At 45.0% G+C, this 24,118-nt stretch overlaps 1 protein-coding gene across 2 annotated transcripts in view; it reads left to right on the forward strand.

Annotated features, from left to right (window-relative positions):
• Positions 1–7,987: 7,987 nt before the first annotated feature.
• LOC147433346 (C2H2 and C2HC zinc fingers superfamily protein) overlaps positions 7,988–24,118 on the forward strand; it is an 82,591-nt gene continuing 66,460 nt past the window's right edge. Inside the window, exons 1-2 of one of the 2 annotated variants that reach the window (XM_086492942.1) lie at positions 7,988–8,153; positions 8,234–8,314. In XM_086492942.1, coding sequence (XP_086349068.1) covers positions 8,148–8,153; positions 8,234–8,314 — 87 coding nt within the window. In that variant the 5' untranslated portion in view covers positions 7,988–8,147. Of the gene's footprint in view, positions 8,154–8,227; positions 8,315–24,118 lie in introns of those variants that run through there. The other variant, XM_086492943.1, reaches the window with a different exon arrangement.

Below are 24,118 nucleotides of genomic sequence, written 5' to 3' on the forward strand. Positions count from 1 at the left end.
TACTTCTCCCATTGGGATCTTTGATCTACTTCTGTTACATAGGCTTCTAGTAGATCGAGAATTGTTAGGTTAGCTATTTCACTTTGGCCATCCGTTTGTGGATGATAGGCCGAAGAGAAGTTTAGCCTTGTCCCTAAATTCTCAAAGAGACCCTTCCAGAAATTACTGGTCATTCTAGGATCTCTATCCGACACTATAGACATTGGCAAGCCATGGTACTTGAAAATTTGTGAAATGAAGAGGGTTTCCATTTGATGGGCTTTGATAGTCTTTTTTACAGGTATAAAATGAGCTTGTTTACTGAACCTGTCTACTATCGTCCATATTCCCGTATTCCCAGGGATAGACTTAGGCAATCCAAAGATAAAATCCATGGATATGATCTCCCATGGTGAATTAGGGATTGGCAAGGGTTGAAGCAATCCAAGTTGCTTCCCTCTATCAAATTTTGTCTTTTGGCATACCACACATTTAGAAACATACTCTTGTATGTTCACTTTCATGGTAGGCCAATAGAAATATGTTTCAATTCCCTTTTAAGGTAGACTGAATCCCTCTATGCCCCGCATACGGTGGAGCATGAGATTCATACATACTTTCTCACGTAGTGAGTTAGTAACGCATAGTCTATTTCCATAGAGAAGATAACCATCTTGTAAAGTAAATTGTTCTTCTTTCTTCCCTAATGCAAGGGCTGAAATCACATCTCTAAAATCGGGATCAATAGCGTACTCATCTATCATTGAAGATAGATCATTGTGAGTTGCTATGGAAACCGCATTCACTCTTGGCTGTCTTGAGAGTGCATCAGCTACTTGATTATGCTTGCCAGCAATGTGAGCAATATGAAAATGAAATTGCGAAAGGAAATTTTCCCACCTCATTTGTTTGTCGGAGAGCTTGGTCTGCGTCATGAAGTACTTAAGACTTTGGTGATCCGTTCGCAGAATGAAAGGAGTCTCCAATAAATAGTGCTTCCATGAGTCTAAGGCATGTAGAACTGCAAGGAGTTCCTTTTCATATATGCCTAGAGCTTGCTCAACAGGGTCGAGCCTTCGACTCTCATAACCTATGGCTTGCCCTTCTTGGAGTAAAACAGCTCCAAGGCAATCACCACAAGCATCACATTGGACCTCAAATGGTTTTGAGAGATTCGGTAGTGTAAGCACAGGTTGAGAGATAAGCTTTTCGAAAGCATTGTTCTCCTTAGCAGACCATGTGTACCTAATGCTTTTCTTTGTTAGGTCATGTAATGGTCCCACAATTTGTGAGAACTTTTCTATGAAGCGTCTATAGTATGCACACATACCTATAAAGCTTCTTAGTTCATGAAGATTCCTTGGTTTAGGCCATCCTTTTATTACCTCTAACTTTGATGGATCCATTTGGATGCCATCTTGAGAGATAATGTGACCTAAATACTGAATCTCTTGCAAGAAAAATTCACTTTTCTTTCGATTAACATAAAGTTTATTCTCTCTTAAAACTTGAAATATTACCTAGAGATGTTGCTTGTGTTCGTCTAATGAATTAGAGTAGATGATAATATCATCAAAGAACACTCCAGTCAAGGTTCGATGAGGCCTGAACAGCTTCTCCATCAAGCGGTTGAATGTGGCTGGTGCATTGGTCAAGCCAAAAGGCATGACAATGTATTCGTAAAGACCAAATGTGGTATGAAATGCAATCTTTACAATGTCTTGATCAACTATCCTTATTTGATGATAGCCACTTTTTAGGTCAATCCTACTGAAGTAGGTCGATCCTTGTAGCTTATCAAATAGGTCTTCTACCCGTGGAACGGGAAACCTATTCTTGATAGTGATCCTATTTAGTGCTCTATAGTCGACACACATACGATATGTGCCGTCTTTCTTTTGCACTAATAGCACCGGTGAGCAAAATGGAGATGAGCTAGGCCTAACCATGCCCTTCTCAACTAACTCATGCACCTTCCGCATAATCTCCTCTTGTTGAGCTTGAGAAACTCTATAAGGAGGTTTGTTAGGCTTCCTGGAAGAAGTTCAATTGCATGGTCATCATTACCTCGTTTAGGAGGTAGCTCACAAGGGATGTCGTCAATAAAAACATCTTGAAACCCCTTGAGAAAATTGGATAACTCTAATTCCTTTTGGTTGCTTGTATTTTCTTTTGTTAAAGCATTAGGTTCATTTTGAGAGTCTTTAACAAAAATCATGTACACAGAAATAGAGCTCTTTATTGATTTGTTGAAAGCTGGTGTATGTACAATGGGGATAGTGTTACCCATTTCCTTAACATCTATATACATGTCTTTTTCCCTTAACTTAAAGGAGATTCTCCTTTCAGGAAATTTAACATCGGCAGCCAGGCGGTCAAACCATGGTGCCCCTAGGATTACATCCTCATGCTTGAGAGGAGAGATAAAGAAGTCCTCTTTGTCCACATAGCCTTGGACATGAAGCCTCAATTTCCCGATTAGGGGAGTGACTGAAGCTTCTTGCCCCTTGAAGGCACTGTTTGCGGGTAGGACATCTCCCATCTCGTAGGATTGTATGCCTAGCTTGGTGGACAACTCTATAGATATAAAATTGTGAGTAGAACCAAGGTCAAAGAGAATAAAAGCATCATGTTCTCTTACCTTTCCCCAAGCATGGCATAGAGGAGATCCTTTGTGATGAGTTTGGTGAGTCTCCTCCTCTTGGATTTCAACCAAGGAAGCTCTAGGAGGATCTTGACGGTTGTTCTTTTGGGGACAAGCGCGGTACGCATGCCCTTGTTCGCCGCACTTGAAACACCGGTTATCCTTGCGATAACACTCAAGCTCTTCAGGAGAGAGTTTGTTCTTACCTTTGTAAACTCCCTTCTCTTTAGCTTTGTTGGAGTTGCCCTTAGGAGACTTTTGGACATTGTCCTTCCCCTTAGGCTCATTTGAACCCTTGTTTTCCGGGGGCTTATTATTTCTTTTAGCCCTCGTTTGGAAATTGATTCGTGAGGCCACCATAGTATGGTATATTACCGCCGATATGGTACGTGGCCTTTGGGAGTTGACATACTCCGCCATTTCTTCGGTTAAGCCCGCACAAAATTGTTGCTTTTGCTCTCCAAAATCCAAATTTTTGAAGACAGTGGCTTTGAGTTGTAGGTCCCAAAACTTGTCTACATATTTGTGGATGGATTCATTGGGAGAGAGCTTTAAGCTTCGCCATTCGGTGAGTACTTTGTCTTTGGCATCGGTGGCCAAAAACTGCTTCATAATGGAAGCTCTTAAAGCTTTCCATGTTCGTGGAGCTTCACCGTTGGCTCGTAGGCTAGACCACCATTGCCTGGCGGACTTTTGAAAGTGCATAGCTACATGGCGTAGCTTAGAGGACTCCGTGAAGCCCTCATCTCCAAACGCCACATTAAATTGCTGGATAAAGGCCAAGACTTTGTCCGTAGCACCAAAGGTACCATCATAGGTAAGGAAAGAGTTGCTCTTCCCTCCCTCTTTGAATTTCTTCAGCTTGGATGACCTCTTCCATGCGGCATAGGATTTCCTATGATCTCTTCTTTTTGATGGTTCAAAGGTTGCACCATCACTTTCTTCAGAAGGTGAAGAATTTGAAGAAGGTGGAGAAGAGGGTGGCCTCTTTCTCGCCTTTTTCTTGTCTTGATCTTCGTCGTCTTTACCATCACTTTCATAAGAGGAAGAGGATGAAGAAGATGGAGAAGAGGGTGTCCTCTTTCTCGCCTTTTTCTTCTCTTGATTTTTATCATCGCTCTTTGAATTATGGCGTGGAGAAGAGTGTGATGGTCTTCTCCGCTTTGGTGGTGATCGAGAGCGTTTAGCCCGCCGTCTTCGTGGAGCCATCTCCGCCGAGGTGGCGGGAGACTCACTTCTTTCTCGTTCCTTCGATGGAGGCTCTTGAGTTGTCCTTTGGGAAGGAGATGCATCATCAAGAAGTAAATTCTTGAGCCCTTCGTATGGATTCTCGTCTTCTTCCCGAATCGGAGAGAGACCTCTTTTGGGAGTCTCACAAGGAGGCTTCCTAGGTGTTCTCTCATCATGGTGATGAGCTTGGAGAATCCCATGAGTACGGAGCTGCCGTTGCACTTCACTTTGGAGAGATGGATTGCCCATGGCTTGTTGAAGCCTAGAAACAAGATAGTTAACAAGCATTGAAGCATCATTAGTAGCTTGATCATGAGCAAAATCAAAGTTATCAACATTAATTTCACTCTCTTTACTATTATCAGCCATTCGAACAACTTTTAGGCGTAAACTTTTTAGGTGTACTTTGGCACTTCAAGCCCTAGTTGCTACTCCTCTTTACCCCTTTAGAAAAAGCACTCAAGATATTGTACCCGTGGCTCGAATACCATTAATTGCAAGGAATAGAAGAGAGGGTCTTTCGACACCAAAACAACACCGGCTCCTGTCAAGCTTCTAATAGCTCAATAGTGGTTAAGCCGTAGACAAGCCCCGTAGGACTCCACTATTAAGACCATAGCTCTCGACGGTGATGCCCCGTTAACTGCACGAAGGCAGGCGCATTGCATTTCTTAAAAATCCCTATTCTACTTACTCACAGGCAATTAATAATACCAACCATTTATAGCTAGCTTGAGGACCTCCCTTCTTGAGCAAGAAAAGAGAAACCTTGTGCTTTGATACCAATGTAACATTTAATGGTCTAAAAACTTATGTGTCGCGGAAATTAGCATGAACATAGTGGGCGTTTCATTAGAATAGATTCCTAATGAGAATTACAAGAGTGCTTGGGTGGAGAGAGCAACAAAAATCATAACACCTAGTTAGATAGCATCAACAATACTTCAAAAGAGAGAGAAATTAAGCTATTGACAACAATTGAGGACCGGATTTGCATGGAGCCAGTCCCCCCTCCAAAAGGCTTTGTATTATGGTTTCTCCCATCAAGAGATACATTGTACAATACAATTCTTTGTGTTCCTTCAAGACTAGCTAGTGCAATGAAGATGAAAGCTTCATGCACTAAGCAAAACACTTAGTAAACACAACTTTAATTATCCCCGTTCTCAGACCCAAGACCTCACACACCTTTGAAGATGGTGAGAGCTAACAGGGTATGAGAGTAGATTGAGAGAAAGAAGGAGTATCTTACGAGAAAGATGTACATCTCCTCACATAATCACTCATATTAGCATAGCTTTAGCTTAGTAATTAGCTTGTTAGAGGAGATGAGCATGCATTGAAGCTTGGATCTTGGTTGGATTTGCATCCACAAGCCAAGAGTGTGTCGATGTAGGCTTCTATCTCACAAGCTTGGAGTAGGTGATGAGTTCTCCATTAAAGCTTGGGAAGAGATAGTCTTCTCTTTCTTCACAAATGAGATTGTGTGAGTGTGTGTGTGATAATGCCTTCCAAAAATTAGCCTCCTCTCTCCCTTGGGCGAGACCTCTTGCTATTTGCTCTTGCAGGCTCCCCATTGGACCTCCCCAAGTCAAGCCAATGGCTATTAAGCAGCATAAGTGATAGCCTTCTGACATGTGTCCCCCTTTCCCCTTTTGTGAGAGCTTAATCAAATTAAACTTAATTGATTTAAATGAATTAAATCCCCATTGGAACTTTCCCCATTCTGACCAATAGGAATTAAGTAGCCCATTGGGCTGCTCAATTCCTATTGGACCCCTTCACAGGCTGTCCAATAATCATCCAGGAGACTTAATTTTCATTGGTTCTTTTTATTAAGTGTTTTAAAATTAATTAAGCTAAATTTACTATAGCCTAATTCTCATTGGTCCACTTCAAGGGTCATCCAATAGGAATTGGGTACACCTTATGGGCATCTGGCCTAGGGAGCTGACATGTGTCCCTAATTCCCTTTGTGTAAAGGGAGCCTCTGTGTGTGTGTGTGACTCTCTCTCATCCCCTAGAAGAAGAGCTCGCCCCCTCCCATGTAGGGATATGCAAAGACTTTTTAGTTACACACAAAGCATCCAATTTCCCCTAGGGTTGACCTTTGGACACAACCTTTGAATTTTGGAACCTTAGCATTTTGGAAGTCTTAATGGGCTGAACCTTAGGGTCTTTTTATCCCATTGTTGCACATGGCTCTTTTGCAGATGCCCCCCCCTTTGGATACCTATTTTCCCTTCTTTGGATCCCTACAGTGGCCGGTCTGCTAGCTTAACCAATATTCTAGCTTTTTCTCCCCTGGCACTTCCCCACATTAAATGATCAGTTTAATATGAGAAAATCATTGAGGAGAATTAGATATTGATTATTATGACAGAGGCTTCAGAGGTGAGCTTCTGCATTTGGACAAATGGAGCTCGAAGAAGAGGAAAAGATTGTCCTTTAGTGGTGCTCAAACCTGCAGAATATGTGCCATTAGAACTGTAAAAGACAAAGTCTTCCACCATTCCTGAAGTGTATAAACAAGTGCTCACTGAGAAGCACCAACTGCACTTCCACAATCACAACTCACTTTTGATCTCTTAAGTTCATCTCTATGGTTATGGTGGCTCAAATGAGGCCATTGGGTGGGCTTGGATGTGCTCTTACCCAAAGCCAAAAAGGTTTGAGAATGCCAAACAAGGATGTTATCCAATACAAGGAGGATAGTTCACCTTTACCTTACCAATGCTCAAGTTGGAGACTTTCCAAAAAGGCTAGAGAGAACAGTAGGGTAGGGGGTACCATAGTGCTAAATATTTGCCAGGAGCAAGGTGCATTTATGAGTAGCTTGGATAGACTCCAAATAAGAGCAATGAACTTCTCGGAGCCATACCCTGTGCAATCACTATGAGGTACAGAGACTTATGAGGTACGGAGACTGGCTATCCAGCCAACTGGTATGCTGGAAGCTAATAGGACTTCACAGCCTAAAGTAAAGCATGCCTGATATGTACCAAAGGGAGCATGCAAAGAGATTCCAACAATGGTGTTGGCCCATGAGAGATTGTTGATGGGTGCATGAGGGTTTGGAGAGGATAATACCGAGATGATGAGGACTATTGAATGGTAAAGAAGCCCGTGGCGGGGCGATGAGCCAAGGCTCCTATGGCTCTAGTATGGGTGGTTGCTCACAACGTGGTACAAGCATATGTATGCCAATTCGCGGGTCAGTGATGGGTGTTGGGGGTTCGTCACTCCTGGAAGTTGTGCCATGAGATGGAGCTATCTCTGCTTAGGAAGAAGTGGTACATCTCCAACTCCTATGTCTTTGCAAAAGTCTGCCATGAGTCTCCCCGTATCTCTTTTGAAGTCTCTCTCTGTGATGGTCCCCAAAGCTCTTTGTATGCAGTGAGTCTCCAGGGAACAGGGGGGGGGCGCTTCATTGAATTCACCTCCCACCTGCATTTACAAATTTTACATGAGTTTGTGAATGCCACCTCGGATCTATTTTTTTCAAACTACAAATTCTTGATTAACAACATCAAGTCGCCCCCCATATATTTCAAAGTGGTTAGAACTTAGGGCACAAGGCTCTCAAGGGTGATGTCCCAGGTTCAAGTCCCCCGGTGTCGTGGGTTGACCGAATTCACCTCCCACGCCAAATTTACAATTGTCATCTGAACATCGGACGGCTTCCCTCGTCACTATATGGCACGGCTCTAGCCAGGGGGGATCTAAGGCCCAAATTTGGCGGCGCGAGGCGGCTTTAATCTCGACCATCGGATCATGTAGTGAACTGGGGGTGAACTCGGGGCAAAAATGGTGCCCCAAGCTCACTCCTAGTTCATCCGCCTTGCGGGGTGTGGGTCGAACTTGGGACGTCTCGATTGCCACACGAATGCCCTACCACCACGCTAGCGCACGTCACTGTCCATGTTGGCATGGCACATGATCATATCTTAGTTTAGGCACCCCTAGTTCACCTCCAGTTCACCCACCCCTAGCTTACCCGCCCCTAGTTCACCCTCAGTTCACCCACCTTTAGTTCACCCACAGTTCACTGTGTGATCCGACGATGGAGATTAAAGCCGCCTTGCCCCCAAATTTGGGCCCTAGATCCCCTATGACCGAGAGCCCTGCCATATAGTGACGAGGGACGGCTTCCATGCTCTCGTGCTTTGATCCTCTCGCCAGGCTTGTATTATGACATCTCACTTCTTGCCGGCGGGTCCTTGCTCGTAAAGTCGTTTCTAGTTTGCGAGCTGGTTTGATCGAAGCAACCTGCAAGCTATCGAAGCGAGGGTCGATGCAGGTAAAACGCTCGCACATCCCCTCTTCAATCCATCGTACCATACCTCTATTCCGAGTTTACTGACGTTTCGTTGTATGCAGATCAGCGGTGTAGACAATACATACAGGCGTAAATGGAACAAGGACGAGTTTCTTGAACGAGCACGTGAACGAGACGATAAGGTATTTTCTTGCATTCTGCATCGTGCCACATTAGTCCTTCTCTCTCCTCAGAGAATGCACGCCTCATGGTCGTATAACATCTTGCTGTCTAGTGCAAACATCGTTTTCCTCACTTTTGTTGCCAGAGAGAGAGAGAGAGAGAGAGAGAGAGAGAGAGAGAGAGAACTCTTCTTTTACACCTACGGACGTTTCAGTTTTGCCATCAGGATTTGTCTCAACAGTTAGGATTTGAAAATTTCAACAACACAAAATTTGACATTGGTATCGGCAACTTGATTCGAGGTTGACCATTAAATATGGTCTACACAATTTTTGTTGCTTAGAGTGTTGACAGATGTTGGCAGATTTTTCATGTGGTGTTGCTAACAACCACCATAACAGATATATATTGTTGCCCTCTCATGCATGCAGTATTCATATGGATACCTCGTGGAAATCCTTTCTCTTGCTATTAAAGCATGGGCTTAATAAGCTATATAAAGTAGTTTTCATGGGAGAAAATAGAATCTTGCCGTATTCATACACATAGTTGTTAGAGTTTTGGCATCTCAAGTGAACTACCCAATGTGATCCCGTTATTTAGTTTGGTCTTTAGGCATTTAGTTTACTTATTTGTCACAGTCTGGTTAGGGCAATTTACTGAGGTTGCTTTATAAGCAACCCTCTGCCTCCATTGTATACACATTCAGTTATTCATTGCCAAGGTTGGTTGGTTTCAGAAGATACTCTCTCTCTCTCTCTCTCTCTCATCAAGCTAGATAGCTTGATGCATTCTCATGATTGTACTACCTTGAGCATACAGACATGCATATACCCCTAGAGATAGAGCTCCATCCCTCCTCAGATACTCCACTACCTACATTCAATTCAGTTTTGTATCAATTTTGTTTCATTTGTCTTTCCGATAGACGGATGACATACACACAATGTACATTTGATTTGTCTCATAGGCCGATTTCGGCCTGACATAGACGTTAAAAATCTTTCTTTCTTTCTTTCTTTCTTTCTCTCTCTCTCTCTCTCTCTCTCTCTCTCTCTCTCTCTCTCTCTCCCCTTGGTCTCTACGTTTCCGCATTGTCGACTTTGACATGGTATCAGAGCCCTTGGTGGAGCTTCCTGTCGCTTAGCGGAGAAGAAGAACCTTGTCAACGACGCTCCATCCCCACTCCCTAGTCGCTGCCCAATGCTGCTTCTTGCGTTCTAAAACGTTGCACCCCGGGGTTGCCGAAAACGCTCTCTTCCCTGCGTCTTGAGAAGCTAGGTCGGCAGCACCGGTTTGGAGCCTGCAACTCTCGCTCCACCCCCTTGTCACTAGCGTTTTGAGACACTAGGTCAGCAACACTTAGACGGCATGATGACGACGACGATGGCAAGGGTAACGACTGAAATCTGAAAATGCTAGGGATATTGATGGAATCTTGCACATGCGGCGAGGCTCCGGGGCTAACCTGCCGTCGTCGGCGATGATGACAACTGAAAATTGAAAAAACGCTAACTGATTTGCTGGCTGAAAACTGATTCATTGTCTTGGCCGCGATGGAAAAGGCGACCACAACAAGGAATGTGCTGATCCGCTGCGGTGCTGCAGCGGGATGCCGAGGAAAGCAAAAACAATGCTGCTGGCTGAAAATGTTGAGCCAAAAATGCTGATGCTACTGAGAAAAACGCCATGGGGCTGGTTGGTACTGCGGGCATTGCTTGGTGCTTTCGTGCTCTTGGGTCTTCTGCCTTCTTCAAGCGCCCATTGGGTCACTTATATAGCTGCCAGAGCTTGGGTTGAGCAGCCCTCCAGGAAGCCCCACGATTTGGGTAGTTGAAACTTGAAAGGTCACTTAATTAATAAATTGACTGCAAGAGATGGTTCACGTGCAGTTTGGGAAAAATGAGTTCATGCGGTGAAAATGTCACGTGCACATCTAACCCTATGTGCATGTGGACAAGCTACTTCATGTCTAGCGTTCAGGTCAGCTTAGGAAGTGTTCTGGCACCTTTGTGAGCCTGTGTGCAGGCCGTGCATGTCCAAACACTTAAGAGTAGTTGCATATCCTTTGGTTGCACACAACATGATCATTAGATTACAGTCAGGAGCCGTCATGAACATTTTACAGTACATAGAACCCAATTTCCCTTTTCTAGCCATTTTTCACTTATTATTAATAAGTGACTTTGTTGGGAAACTGGGTAGGGCAATTTTGCAAGGGACTATTTAAAAAACCTAGCGCTAGCACTTTCTGACAGAAGAGGTAGCAAGAGTCCAACTCAAAGTGCACCTTCCCAGCAAGACCAGCGTTTTGGCTCAGGACCAGCCTAGCGTTTTTCATCAGATCAGCCTTGGAATGTTGCAGATAGCAGATCAGCCTTGGCATTTCTGCAGACCACAAATCAGCCTAGCGTTTTTGCAATTGCAGATCTACATCAGTGTTTTGCAGATTCCCGGCGACAGAACCATCCCTAGCAGCAGCGTTTTCAGTTTTTAGCAGTCAGACTCCGCACCGCAGCCCCCAAACCTTGCAGATCTCACCTTCCCGCAGCAGATCCTCGCGGCACGGTCATATCAGCCAGCGTTTGTAGATACAGCCCGCTTTTACAGATTTCAGCATCTGCGTTTTAAGTGCATCGTCGTCATGCCATCGTCATCGCCGTCGTCACCGACATAGAGTCAAAATTCAACAGATACAAGATTTGCAGATTTCAGTCCCTAGCGTTTTCAGATTTCAGCCTGTCTCGTCGTCGTCATCATCGTCGTTGACATCTTCGGCATGACCATTGCATTTAGACCATTGTACGAGGATTGTGCAATCAATAGCATAGACCGCTCTCGCCATAGAGAGTGGGGCCCTTGGAGGAGGGTTGGACAACTTTTTGGTGTCGTGTTCTTCTCTCTCTCTCTCTCTCTGTCTCTCTCTCTCTCTCTCTCTCAGTCTCAACACCTTCATTCACAGTGCTTATCCACTTTGTTTGTGATCATTTGCACTCTCTCATTAAAGGAACGGAAGGTTCTCCCTTTTGTAAGTAAAAGGAACCCTTGAGCACAGTTTGGAGCACTCATCTTGAGCAAAGTTCAACATTCACTTCCGTTGCACCTTACATTGGTATCAGAGCTTTGGCAGTGTTTCTGTATCACTCAAGGAAAGAACCACATATTTTTTTTTGCTTGTTGCGGTCCCACGTAACCCAAGTCCACTTGGGCGTGTCGATTCCTAATCGTGTTTTTGAAGAGTGTTAGGAAACCCAAAGAAAGAAGGGCTTGTCCAGCCTCCCCTTGTTCCTCTTTTCAGTCATGGAGAGCGGACCGTGCACTCAGCGGCCGGCCAATCGATGTGAGGTGGGAAAAAGCAACCTTGGTGTGAGCGCAAGGCCGCCAAGGGGTGCTCCCAGGGAAGAGTAGAGCTCGGGTAAGAGAAGATCCTTCTCTAAGATAGATTGTAAGCTAAAGAAGAACCTCAAGAACCTCAAGAACTGAAGACCCTCAAGGACTCAAGAACCTCAAGAACTCAAGAACCCACGAACCACAAGAACCCAAGTTCCTCGTGAACTTAAGAATTCAAGACTTCAGTGTATGGTCATCACCCGAAGCGGAATGGATACTTTGCATGGAGGTAATGAGCATGGAGGTGGCGAAGAAGAATTTTCCCCACCAGGACTGTAAGGTGTGGCGGAAGTGAATGTTGAACTTTGCTCAAGATTGAAGGGGATCGGGGAGCACCACAGACGGAGAGTTAGAGAGAGAGAAGGAGACACACGACACACAGATATGGGTGGGGAGACTCAAAAGAGTGAGCAGCCCCCTATACACTTATGCTATGTATAAGGTATAGAAGTCAGTGGGCGCCCAGACTCTGGGCGGCTGGGCAAGGCATAGACGCCTATACCCCAACAACCTCCCACTTAAAGGCGACTGTGCCTTTAAGCAAGGGAACCTAGTCTAAAGCATAGTTACGAGGAACGGGAAACCGGAATGGGAACGGGGAACGGGAACGCGGAACAAAATGTCATTCCCTGTTACGGGTACTCACGTTTGAAACACGGAACGGGGATTCGGAACGGGAACTTGGAATGGGAACGGGGAACGGAGACCTGAAAATGGCCATTCCCTATTACTATGGTCTAAAGACTACAAAAGGTGAGAGAAAACCGCTCTCAACCGATGCCCACTGGTTGGCTGTGATCGTGTGCATCCGGCTGTCCTGCTCCCGTGTAAGTCCATACACCACCAGACGTACCGCACACGTACTGCAAGTATGTACGCAATACCTGCATATCTCCCTCGTGCACTATGCCATCATCAGTCAACAAACGACTGACAACCCCAACTGCAAATGCTCCCACTACAGCTGCGATATCCGGTCTCAAGATCAGCATCTCATACATGAGACCACTGAATGCCGATGCAATGCTAGCGGGCCCTGCTAGCTCTACGGAGCATGCATCAACATATATATCCCTGGCAATAGTCATCTCTGACTGACAAGGCGTGTCAGCCACATGCATCTCCTGACTGTCCACAAAAGACGCATCAACCTGATGTGTAACCTCAGAGCACACCAGCTGCTCTAGGTGTCTGTTGGAAGACATATCCTGCACAACTATATCCCCATGCTCACTGTCGAGCATAGAAAGGAATGACTGCATAATCGCTGACATCTCAGTCTCCTCTGCAATCATCCACTGCAAACATGACCACTCAATCTGCTGTGACTCACTAGAGCTCTCATGCTCTAACTCCGTATGCATAGACTCTTGCACAACGTCCTCCTGTCGTGACTCACTAGAGCAAGACGGCTCTACCTGTCTATCCTACATAGAAGTATCTCGCACAACTGACTCTCTGCTTTGCTCAGTCACTAGCAAAGCATGCATGTCTGACTTTGTCACCTCTTTGTGTGACTGCTCAAGTCGTGCCCCAACTGTGTGCACAACGAGTTCACTACCCTGCAACCCATGAGCAAAAGAGACTCGCCTGCTCTCTCGCTCTCTACCTGGCTGCGTGATCACAGAAACAACACCGTCTCTCTCGTGATCCACATGCAATGGGTAACCTGTACCACTCCTGGCACCTCTCGCAATCACTAGCGAACCCAAACGCATTGCAAAAGATCGCTCAAGCAGCGATACTCGACATCCACTATAGCGTAATTGTCTGACTGAGATCAAATCCCGTCTCAGATTTGGCACATAACGCACATGACGCAGGGTAAATCTCATACCATTGGGCAAGGACAAACATACGTCTCTTGTACCCTCAATGTCATACACAGCACCATCAGCCATGTGCACACAACCAAGTCTCCCACTAGAAAACGTGCTAAACCACTCACGATGCGACGTGACATGGAAAGTAGCATCTGAATCTAATAACCAATGTGAAGACAATGTGCAATCCGATATGCAATCCGTAGACATAAGATCGTCTGAAGACAAGCTAGATGTAAATGTGACATCGTCGTCACAAGCATACTCAGTAACCACCGTACTGATCTCACTAGCATCTGTCATGCCCAAATCTGCATCACGCATCTGTCGCCTCCGTTGTCTCAAACGCCTGAAACATCGACACCTAATGTGCCCTCTATGTCCACAATGCCAACATGTCAAGTCTCTATGCCGTCGAGACTTGCGTGTGGGATCAATCTCTCCCATGGACATAGAAGTGGGACTAGACTCCCTTGTAGACATGGATGTCGCGTACATAGCATGTAAACTCTGCCATAAAGCATGAGTTGTAGTCTCCCTCGAGACCTGCCAGTCAACAGACTCAACCAGATGCAAACGAATCGTAGACATTGCTAACTCATCAAGATCCTGCCAATCATCATCACGCATAGAATTGGGCTTCGCCAATAAACTACGCAAGGGTTTATCCTGCCCCAAATCCGCCAATGCAACAAGCATATGTTCCTTCCAAGCAACAAAATCTACACCATCAAACTGTCAGACCATAACGCTGAAAGTCAAATGAAAAATCAGCCATAATGCTCGCAAAAGAGCAACCAACAATGAGTAGCAAATGTCAACCAAATCAGCCCTAAATTGGCTCGAATCGCATCAACAAAAGTCTACAAATATGACTCAAAACCTGATGAAAAGTTGCACCAATAACCGTGCAAAACCTTGCACAAAATCACAAGTCAATATGACTTAATCGCTCATAAATATCTGACAAAATTTTGGCAGTCTCCTTTGTAACTGGAGCAAAATCTCAACAGTAAACCTCAAAGAGACAATAATATATGCCACGATGGCCAATCCGGGAATAAACTCGACCGGAATCACCTCACAAAGTCATACATATGAGCATACCCGCTCTTGCCGGAGTACCACTCAAATAATCTCAGCCATAAACAAATACAAAAATCCATATATGGCATACATAAACCGCCAAGACCATGGCAACATAGCTCACTCTCGCATGAGTGGCTCTCTGGACAAATGCATATCCAAAAACCTGTGTACACCTATGAATTTGCTGGTTGCTGCAGAAAATACTCCGTGTGTGTGAGATATACCAAAAACAGTGTTTTTGGGACCCGAAAGTGCACAAATAAACCTGCTGCTGTACCTGCTGTAATTCAAAGCAGAATTTCAGCAAATAGACATCACCATTGCGTCCGGAGCGTGCCAAAACCTTGACCTAGACTCCTGGATCATGTAGATCTGACTCTGTATGACGGAGCTACGCAAAAAACTGCGTTTTAGAGCCCGAAAATGGCAAAAAACGAGTTGCACACAGTCTTGAACCTGCTCCTGCTCCACTCTGCGTGATGCAATGTCCTCTCAATGCAAGCTCCAACGCAAGAGCTCTGCCACAACAACATCCAAGCACTCGAATGTCAAGCTCTCCTCCGCCGAGCACTTCTCTAACGAGCTCCACTGAGCTCAAAAGCTCCTCTCACCAAGGAAGCCGCAACCGCCTCCTCGACCAAGCTTGACCACACCAAGCTCCTAAGCTCCAAAGCCAATGCTCCTCAAGCTAAAATCGCTCTCCATGAAACTCCGCGATCGAACTCCACCGTCGAGAGCGAGCGAGCTATCGCCTCGAAGCTCTCAAAGCCGTCGTGCTCTCGGCGGTCACCATAGCTCTGATACCAATTGAAGGGGATCGGGGAGCACCACAGACGGAGAGTGAGAGAGAGAGAAGGAGACACACGACACACAGATATGGGTGGGGAGACTCAAAAGAGTGAGCAGCCCCCTATACACTTATGCTATGTATAAGGTATAGAAGTCAGTGGGCGCCCAGACTCTGGGCGGCCGGGCAAGGCACAGATGCCTATACCCCAACAAAGATGAGTGCTCCAAATTGTGCTCTTCCTTTTTTGTACTTACGGAAGGAAGAGCCTTCCGTGCCTTTAATGAGAGAGTGCAAGTGAACACAAACAAAGTGGATAAACACTGTGAATGAAGGTGCTGAGACTGAGAGATAGAGGGAGAAGAATACGACACCATACAAGTTATCAAACCCTCCTCCGAAGGCCCTTCTCTCGATGGCGAGAGAAGTCTATGATATTGATTGCACAATTTGGTACAAGATGCTGATGCAAACTCATGAAGCTATGATGCAAAATGCGGAGACGACGACGACAACAGAATCTGCTGTCTGCTGCGGGTATGCTGCTAATAAAACGCTGAAGTTGCTGCTAATAAAATGCTGGATCTGCTGCCCTTTTAATCGCTGGTTTGCTGCTATTTTGTTGCTGAAGAAAACGCTGCTTTGAAAGGCTGAAAACGCTGATCTTCAGGGGTTGTAAACGCTGATCTGTAGGGGCTGAAAACACTGGTCTGCAGGGGCTGTAATCGTTGATGCTTAGTGTTGAAAACGCCAGAGCTGAAAAAGCAAGGGTATAGGGAGTCCTTGCTTGAGAGAGAGAGGGAGACGCCTGCTGCAATTGCAATTGCCTATGCACTTTCTTGCTCTTCTATCAGATAAGCCTAGCACTAGGTTTGCTTATATATTACCTTTGCAAAATTGCCCTACCCAGTTCTCAACAAAAGTCACTTAAAAATAATAAGTGAAAAATGTCAAAAATAGGGAAAATAGGTTTTATGCACTGAAAAATTGTAAGGCGCAGCGGAAGTGAATGTTGAACTTTGCTCAAGATGAGTGCTCCGAACTGTGCTCAAGGTTCCTTTTACTTACGGAAGGGAGAGCCTTCCATTCCTTTAGTGAGAGAGTGCAATGGACACAAACAAAGTGGTGAACACTGTGAATGAAGGTGTTGAGACTGAGAGATAGAGAGAGGAGAGAATACGACACCAGGAAGCTGTCAAACCCTCCCCGAAGGCCCCACTCTCTATGGCCAGAGCAGTCTACTATTGATTGCACAAATCTCTACAATGCTTGGACTTGTCGACGATTATGAGGACAACGACGAGACGGGCTGAAATCTGAAAACGCTAATGGCTGAAATCTGCAAATCTTTATCTGCTGAATTCTGACTCTTTGAAGGTGACAATGTCGATGGCGACGATGTGACGACGACGCACTGAAAACGCAAATGCTGAAATGTGCGTTTTCCGCGCTGAAACTGCAAACTTCGCGGGATCTGACAGTGTGGTGAGGATCTGCTGCGAGAAGGTGAAATCTGCGAGGTTTGGGGACTTTACTGCGGTATGTGACTGCTAAAAATTGAAAACGTTGGTGCTTCTTGATGTTCCGTCGCGGTGAATCTGCAAAACGCTGAAGTGTGATGCCGATGCAAAAACGCTAGGGCTGAAAATGGTCTTGCTATGGATAATCTGCTAACGCTGGGGCTTCTGCTTAGTCTGATGTCGCCAGGAATCTGCAAGAGCAAAAACGCTGGTTGATCTGGTCCAAAAACGCTAGCCTTCTGTTGTGATGCAAAAACGTTAGGGCTTGTTGGGGGTTTTGCTGAGAAGTTGCCTGTTGAGCGAGTGCTCTTGCTGCCTCTTCTGCCAGAAAGTGCTAGCTTTGGTTTGCTTATATATTATCTTAGCAAAATTGCCCTACCTAGTTCCCAACAAAAGTCACTTAAAAATAATAAGTGGAAAATCTCAAAAACAGGGAAAATAGGTTTAATGCACTGTAAAATTTCCCTGATGGATTCTGATGGTAATGCTATTGATCATGCTGTGTGCAACCAGAGGATATGCATCTACTCTTTAAGTGTCTTGACATGCACGGTTTGCGAACAGACTCACAAAAGTGCCAGATCACTTCCTATTCTAGACTAACTTGATTGAACTGAATCCTTGTCATGCTGTAGCTTGTCCACGGACACATAGGGTTGGATGTGTCACATGACATCCCCTCCTTTTCAAAGTGAGGTACTGGTAGCGAACTGTATGGCGTCGAGGGAGATCACCAACAACGCCGGAATCCTGGAAAGGACTCTTCGCCGGCCCACTGTGATGTGTGGGTCATGCGATACTTGAACTTCATAAAGGTCTGCAAAGTTTTGTTCTTTGGGCCGCGCCGAAAGCGACACAAAGTCTTTTGTAGCTCCTTCAATGCTTCAACTTTGTCTATGGACGTAGATCCATCTTCTTCCAAGATCTCCAAGGTTGAAAACTCCTGAAACCACTCCCAACACAAAGACATGAACATACCTATTCCATGTAAAGTGACTGGAAAAAATCTCGTCTTCCTCAAAGACTGTGCATGCAATGTAGATGAACAAATAGACGGAGTGCCAAACTATTCAACCGACACACGCAAACAAAGAGATCGAATCTTGTCTTTCTGATCTAAATCAATCAACTGTGGCAATTCACGACGGAAATGCCCATGCTTGGTGCTCATACTTTCTTGTGCTCTTTCTACGACTGAGTCGTGCCAAGGAAGAGACATGGAATGTGACTTCCTTGAATGCATACTTTTTAGCTTTTCATGAAGAATCTGCATACATCCGTGCTCATCCATGAGTGAATCGTGCTCAACGTACAAGTTGGCATGCTTAGGAAAAGGGATCACATAAAGACGCTAACTAAAATACAGGAAACGATCACGAATGAAACACTCGAACAATGCGTGCTGATGAATCAGTCGAACACATAGTACTTCCTGGAAGGGCTCATTGGACCTAGGCTCGAGAGCCAAGATCCTTTCTTCGTGTTTGATCGAATCTGCCTGGGGGGGGGGGGGGGGGGGGGGGGGGGGGGGTGCTATGGACCTCGACTCGAAAGCCAAGATCGATTCTTCGTGATTGATCGAATCTGCAACGAGGTTAGCGTCGCTAGAAAAAGTATCTACTAACACATCATCCTTATGAACAATCACATCATCTTCATGCAAATCATCATGCCCGTGAGAAATCACATCTTGATCATCATGCAAATTATCATGCTTGTGAGAAATCACATCTTGATCATCATGCAAATCATCATGCTTGTCATTCAAATCATCATGCAAATCCTGTGTGTCATGCTTGGAAGAAGAAGAGACTAAGTGAGTCTCCTTTTCTTGAATCTCTTCAATCTTCGCCTGCACATTAGAAATGAGAGAGGAAGAATGAACAATGTTCTTGCGATCCAAATCCGTTTTTCTTTCTGCGTACTTGCGATCAAATTCTTTGGCCTCCAAGCGTAATTGCTTGTGCTCACGCTCCATGGCTGCCGTTCTTGCTTTGTGCCACGTTGTCATCATGTCCATCATCGTCTTGCACCAAGCCTCCATAGGATCTGGTGCAATCCTTGGCGTAGATGGGGAAGGGGGAGGGTCAGAAAATTCAAAAACCTCCTGGTGGGGAAAATTCTTCTTCGCTACTCCCATGCTCACCACCTTTATGCAAAGTAGCCATACCGCTACGGGTGATGACCATCCACTGAAGTCTTGGGTTCTTAAGTTCACGAGGAACTTGGGTTCTTGTGGGTCTCGGGTTCTTGGGTTCTTGAGGGTCTTGAGGTTCTTTTTTCGCTTGCAAACTGTGTTAGAGAAGGATCTTCTCTTCACCCGAGTTCTTCTCTTTCCTGCTGGTGCACCCCTTGGCGGCCTTGTGCTCACACCAAGGTTGCTTTTTCCCACCTCACGTCGATTGGCCGGCCGCTAAGTGCACGGTCCGCTCTCAATGAGTGAAAAGAGGCACAAGGGGAGGCTGGACAAGCCCTTCTTTCTTGGGTTTCCTGTCACTCTTCAAAAACGCGATTAGGAATCGACACGCCCAAGTGAACTTGGGTTCGTGCGACCTCAACAAGCAAATTTTTTTTTTGTGGTTCTTGTGGTTCTTTCCTTGAGTGATACAGAACACTGCCAAAGCTCTGATACCAATGTAAGGTGCAACAAAAGTGAATGTTGAACTTTGCTCAAGATGAGTGCTCCGAACTGTGCTCAAGGTTCCTTTTACTTACGGAAGGGAGAGCCTTCCGTTCCTTTAGTGAGAGAGTGCAATGGACAAAGTGGTGAACACTGTGAATGAAGGTGCTGAGATTGAGAGATATAGAGAGAAGAGAATACGACACCAGGAAGCTGTCAAACCCTCCTCCGAAGGCCCCACTCTCTATGGCGAGAGCGGTCTACTATTGATTGCACAAATTTCTACAATGCTTGGACTTGCCGACGATGCCGACGACGAGACTGGCTGAAATCTGAAAACGCTAATGGCTGAAGTCTGCAAATGAATTCTGATTCTATGTCGGTGACAATGTCGATGGCGACGTTGCGACGACGACGCACTGAAAATGCAGATGCTGAAATCTGCGTTTTCCACGCTGAAACTGCAAACTTCGCGGGATCTGACCGTGTGGCGAGGATCTACTGCGGGAAGGTGAGATCTGCGAGGTTCGGGGACTTTATTGTGGTATCTGACTGTTGAAAACTGAAAATGCTAGTGCTTCTTGATGTTCCATCGCGGTGAATCTGCAAAACGGTGAAGTGAGATGCTGATGCAAAAACGCTAGGGCTGAAAATGGTCTTGCTGTGGAGAATCTGCTAACGCTGGGGCTTCCGCTTAGTCTGCTGTCGCCAGGCATGTGCAAGAGCAAAAACGTTGGCTGATCTGGTCCAAAAACGCTAGCCTTCTGCTGTGATGCAAAAACGCTAGGGCTTGTTGGGGGTTTTGTTGAGAAGTTGCCTGTTGAGTGAGTGCTCCTGCTGCCTCTTCTACCACTGTCACAAAAATACGGAAGCGAAAATTGACTGTTAAATGCAATTTATATACTCAAGAGACTTTGGAGAGAAAGAGAGAAAGCTTGACACATCATTGGGTCCCCCCCCATAAAGAGAATATCTTTATTACTAAGGGAGAATTCTTTACAAGCACGGGAACGGGGCGAAAGCCTGTCCTCTATTCTTTCTTGTCCTTCTTCTTCTTCTGACTGAGAGAGTAGAAGAACTGCTCTCCTGACTACTAAGAGGATCTTTCCTCTTCTGTGAGATTTTGGGAAGCTCTCGTAGATGAGAGTCTATCTTCCACAAAACTCATCGGAAGCTCTAAAAACCGAGAGTCTATCTTCCGCTAACTATGTCTCTTCGGACATAATCATTCCTGCAGTCAACCCACGAAGGAAACATGCAAAACACACGCACACACGCTTGCTGTAATTTTCTGCACATAACCAGAAATTGTTACCTGAGCGCGTTCCAATGCCGAAACGGAGGTCCTTTTCGCGACGGAAATGCTCCAAACTTTGTGTGTGTGTATAGTAGGTAGAGAGGAATAGTTTCCTACTAAAGCTTTGCTGAAATTCACCCTAATTTGTTCCAAACTTAGTGTGTGTGTATAGTAGGTAGAGAGGAATAGTTTCCTACTAAAGCTTTGCTGAAATTCACCCTAATACAGGTGATTAGGGGCTGAAAACAGAGAATTTGCAACAGCTAGTAGAGAGAGAAAAAGAGTTTTCTACTACTTTACGCGATGAAACTTCTCCCACAGTTGCCTATGACCATGAGAGGCCTTGTTCTAGGTGATGGGTGCACAGATGCTCCACATACACCACAAGGTGCTGCTCTCAAGCTTCAATGGAGAGCTTCACTGCATAGAGGACGTTCAACTTAGGAGGGATAGTGCACTACCAACCTGGCAAGAGGGGGAGGGGTTGCTCTCTGATAGCCTCCCAGAAGAGGGGGCGCTAGCATGAAGAGAGAGAGAGAGAGAGAGAGAGAGAGAGAGAGATTGCATGGGAAAGTGTGCCAAGTGGCACACTTACTTTAAAATTTAAAAACCATTCAACTTTTGACTTTAAAAATCCTATGCTAGTTAATGAAATGTGCAATTAAGTGCACAACTGCACACATAGATGCAACCAATTAAATTGTTAGTTGCTCCCCAGCGCAATGCCGTACCGACACTGCTCTGGCATTACCTGTTCGTACTTGTCCGGCCATTTGGTCCAGCGCAAATCATTTAAGAATACTTTAACTAACTTATCCTAAGGCCGTAAAATAATCAGGCCTTAGGGTTATTATTCTAAGGACCCCATCTCATTCCTGTGCTTGCACTAGCGCGCGTAATTTTCTGAGCCTAAAACTGAGGCTACTATCTACCCCTTCATTGAAGACCCGATTTCCCAATCGCTAGGGCTTCAGGGTATTTTCTGCTAGGGTCTCCCTGAGGTGCACTGGCCCAAACTTGGGCGCACTTGAGGCCCCAGAACTGCTAAATCTATTTTGATGTGCACATAACTAATTAGATAATTCTTTTCTCGTAAATAAATTAATTATTTACAAAGTCTGACTTAGTTACAACCAGAAAGTGCTAGCTTTGATTTGCTTATATATTATCTTAGCAAAATTGCTCTACCTAGTTCCCAACAAAAGTCACTTAAAAATAATAAGTGAAAAATGTCAAAAATAGGGAAAATAGGTTTAATGCACTGTAAATTCCCCTGATGGATTCTGATGGTAATGCTGATGATCATGCTGTGTGCAACTAGAGGATATACATCTACTCTAAGTGTCTGGACATGCACGGTCTGCGAACACTCACAAAAGTGCCAGATCACTTCCATTTTCTAGACTAACTTGACTGAACTGAACCCTTGTCATGTTGTAGCTTGTCCACGGACACATAGGGTTGGATGTGCCACGTGACAAAAATGCTCCTGATGGATTCTGATGGTAATGCTGATGATCATGCTGTGTGCAACCAGAGGATATGTAGCTACTCTAAGTGCCTGGGCATGCACAGTCTGCAAACAGACTCACAAAAGTGCCTAACACTTCCTAAGCTAGACTGATTGGACTGAACTGAACCCTTGTCATGCTATAGCTTGTCCACGGACACAAAGGGTTGGATGTGTCACGTGACATCCCCTCCTTTTTAAAGTGAGGTACTGGTATTGAGCTGCATGGCTTCCATGTAGACGCCAACAACTCTAAGTTATCTTTGAAAAACTCTTCATCTACCCACACGGCTTCGTGGGTTCCGCGATCTTTGAACTTCAAAAAGTATTGTCTCACTTGCTTCTTTGAACCATGTCGAAACCGATGCAACAACACTTGCTCCGGCTCCATGACTTCAGCTTCATCGATGATCTCCGGTTCTTCTTCTTCCAAAATGTCCTTTGGAGGCGTTTCCTGAAACACTTTCAACCAAGAAACATGGCAAACGTTGTGCAATTACCATGAGTTAGGCAATTGCAATTTCATTGAAACTTCATCTATCTTTTTAATGACAGGAAATGGACCATACATTTCGAAAAGACAACTTGGGACACTTCTTTCCAACTTGCTTAAGATGTTGCTTCATGATTCTTAAATACACCCAATCCCCTTCCTTGATCGAAACATCCTGACGATGCTTATTAGCTTGTTGAGAATAAGATTCTTGAGTCTTGCTTAGCCGAAGCTTTTCACCCTTAGAAATCTCATCCAATGACTGAATTTCAGCATTGGCATCAGGCATTTGACTGACCGAGCGAGTCAAAAGTTGACTGGAACGGCGGCCAAAAGCTGCCTCATACGGACTTCGACCAATGGCAGAGGAAAAAGAGTCATTGAAAATAGCCTGAACCAATGGTTCCATTGAGACTGCTGATCATGCACATATTACTTTAAAACATCAGAAGCCAACTGATTGTTAATCTCTGTTTGACCATCTGACTGTGGATGAAAAGCGGATGGAAAATTAAACTTAGTGCCAAAATTTTCAAGGAGTGCGCGCCAAAAATTGGACGTGAACTTAACATCCCTATCTGAAACAATCGACTTTGGCAAACCACAGAGGGGGTACCAATGCTTTATGAACAACCGTGCTACATCTTGTGCTGTGACCTTACAAGGAATTAACATGCAAAACTTGTTGAAACGATCAACAATTGTCAAACATTGAGTGTTTCTTGAATGCAAACTAGGTGGAAGGTTAGTCACAAAATCCATGGAAATATCTTGAAAAGGTCCATCGAGAATAGGCAGCAGAAGCAAGAGGCCTTGCTGCTTACTCCGAGGAGCTTTTACCTTTTGACATATAGTGCATTGTGTGACATAACGAAACACATCCTTTCGCATTTTATGTTAGGTGCAGCGGAATGATTGTTTGCGCTTTGCTCAAGATGAGTGCTCCGAACTGTGCTCAAGGTTCCTTTTAGTTCTTATGGAAGGTAGAGCCTTCCATTCTTAATGGAAAGTGCTATGATGGCAAACAAAGTGAATGGACACTGTGCGTGCAAGTGTATGAGACTGAGAGATAGAGATAGAGAAGAGAGATACGACACCAGAGACGTTGTAAAACCCTCCTCCAAAGGCCCCACTCTCGTCGGCGAGAGTGGTCTACTTATTGATTGCACAAAGTGGTACAATGACGATGCAATGGATTGATGCAACCTGGGACTATGCGGACGACGACGATAGTGATGACGATGACGACTTTAGTTGCTTCTGCTTTGTTTTCAACTGCTTCATGGTCTGACTTC

This window comes from Adiantum capillus-veneris, chromosome 20, assembly GCF_014529385.1.
Source record: "Adiantum capillus-veneris isolate H3 chromosome 20, ASM1452938v2, whole genome shotgun sequence".
Lineage (NCBI taxonomy): Eukaryota > Viridiplantae > Streptophyta > Polypodiopsida > Polypodiales > Pteridaceae > Adiantum > Adiantum capillus-veneris.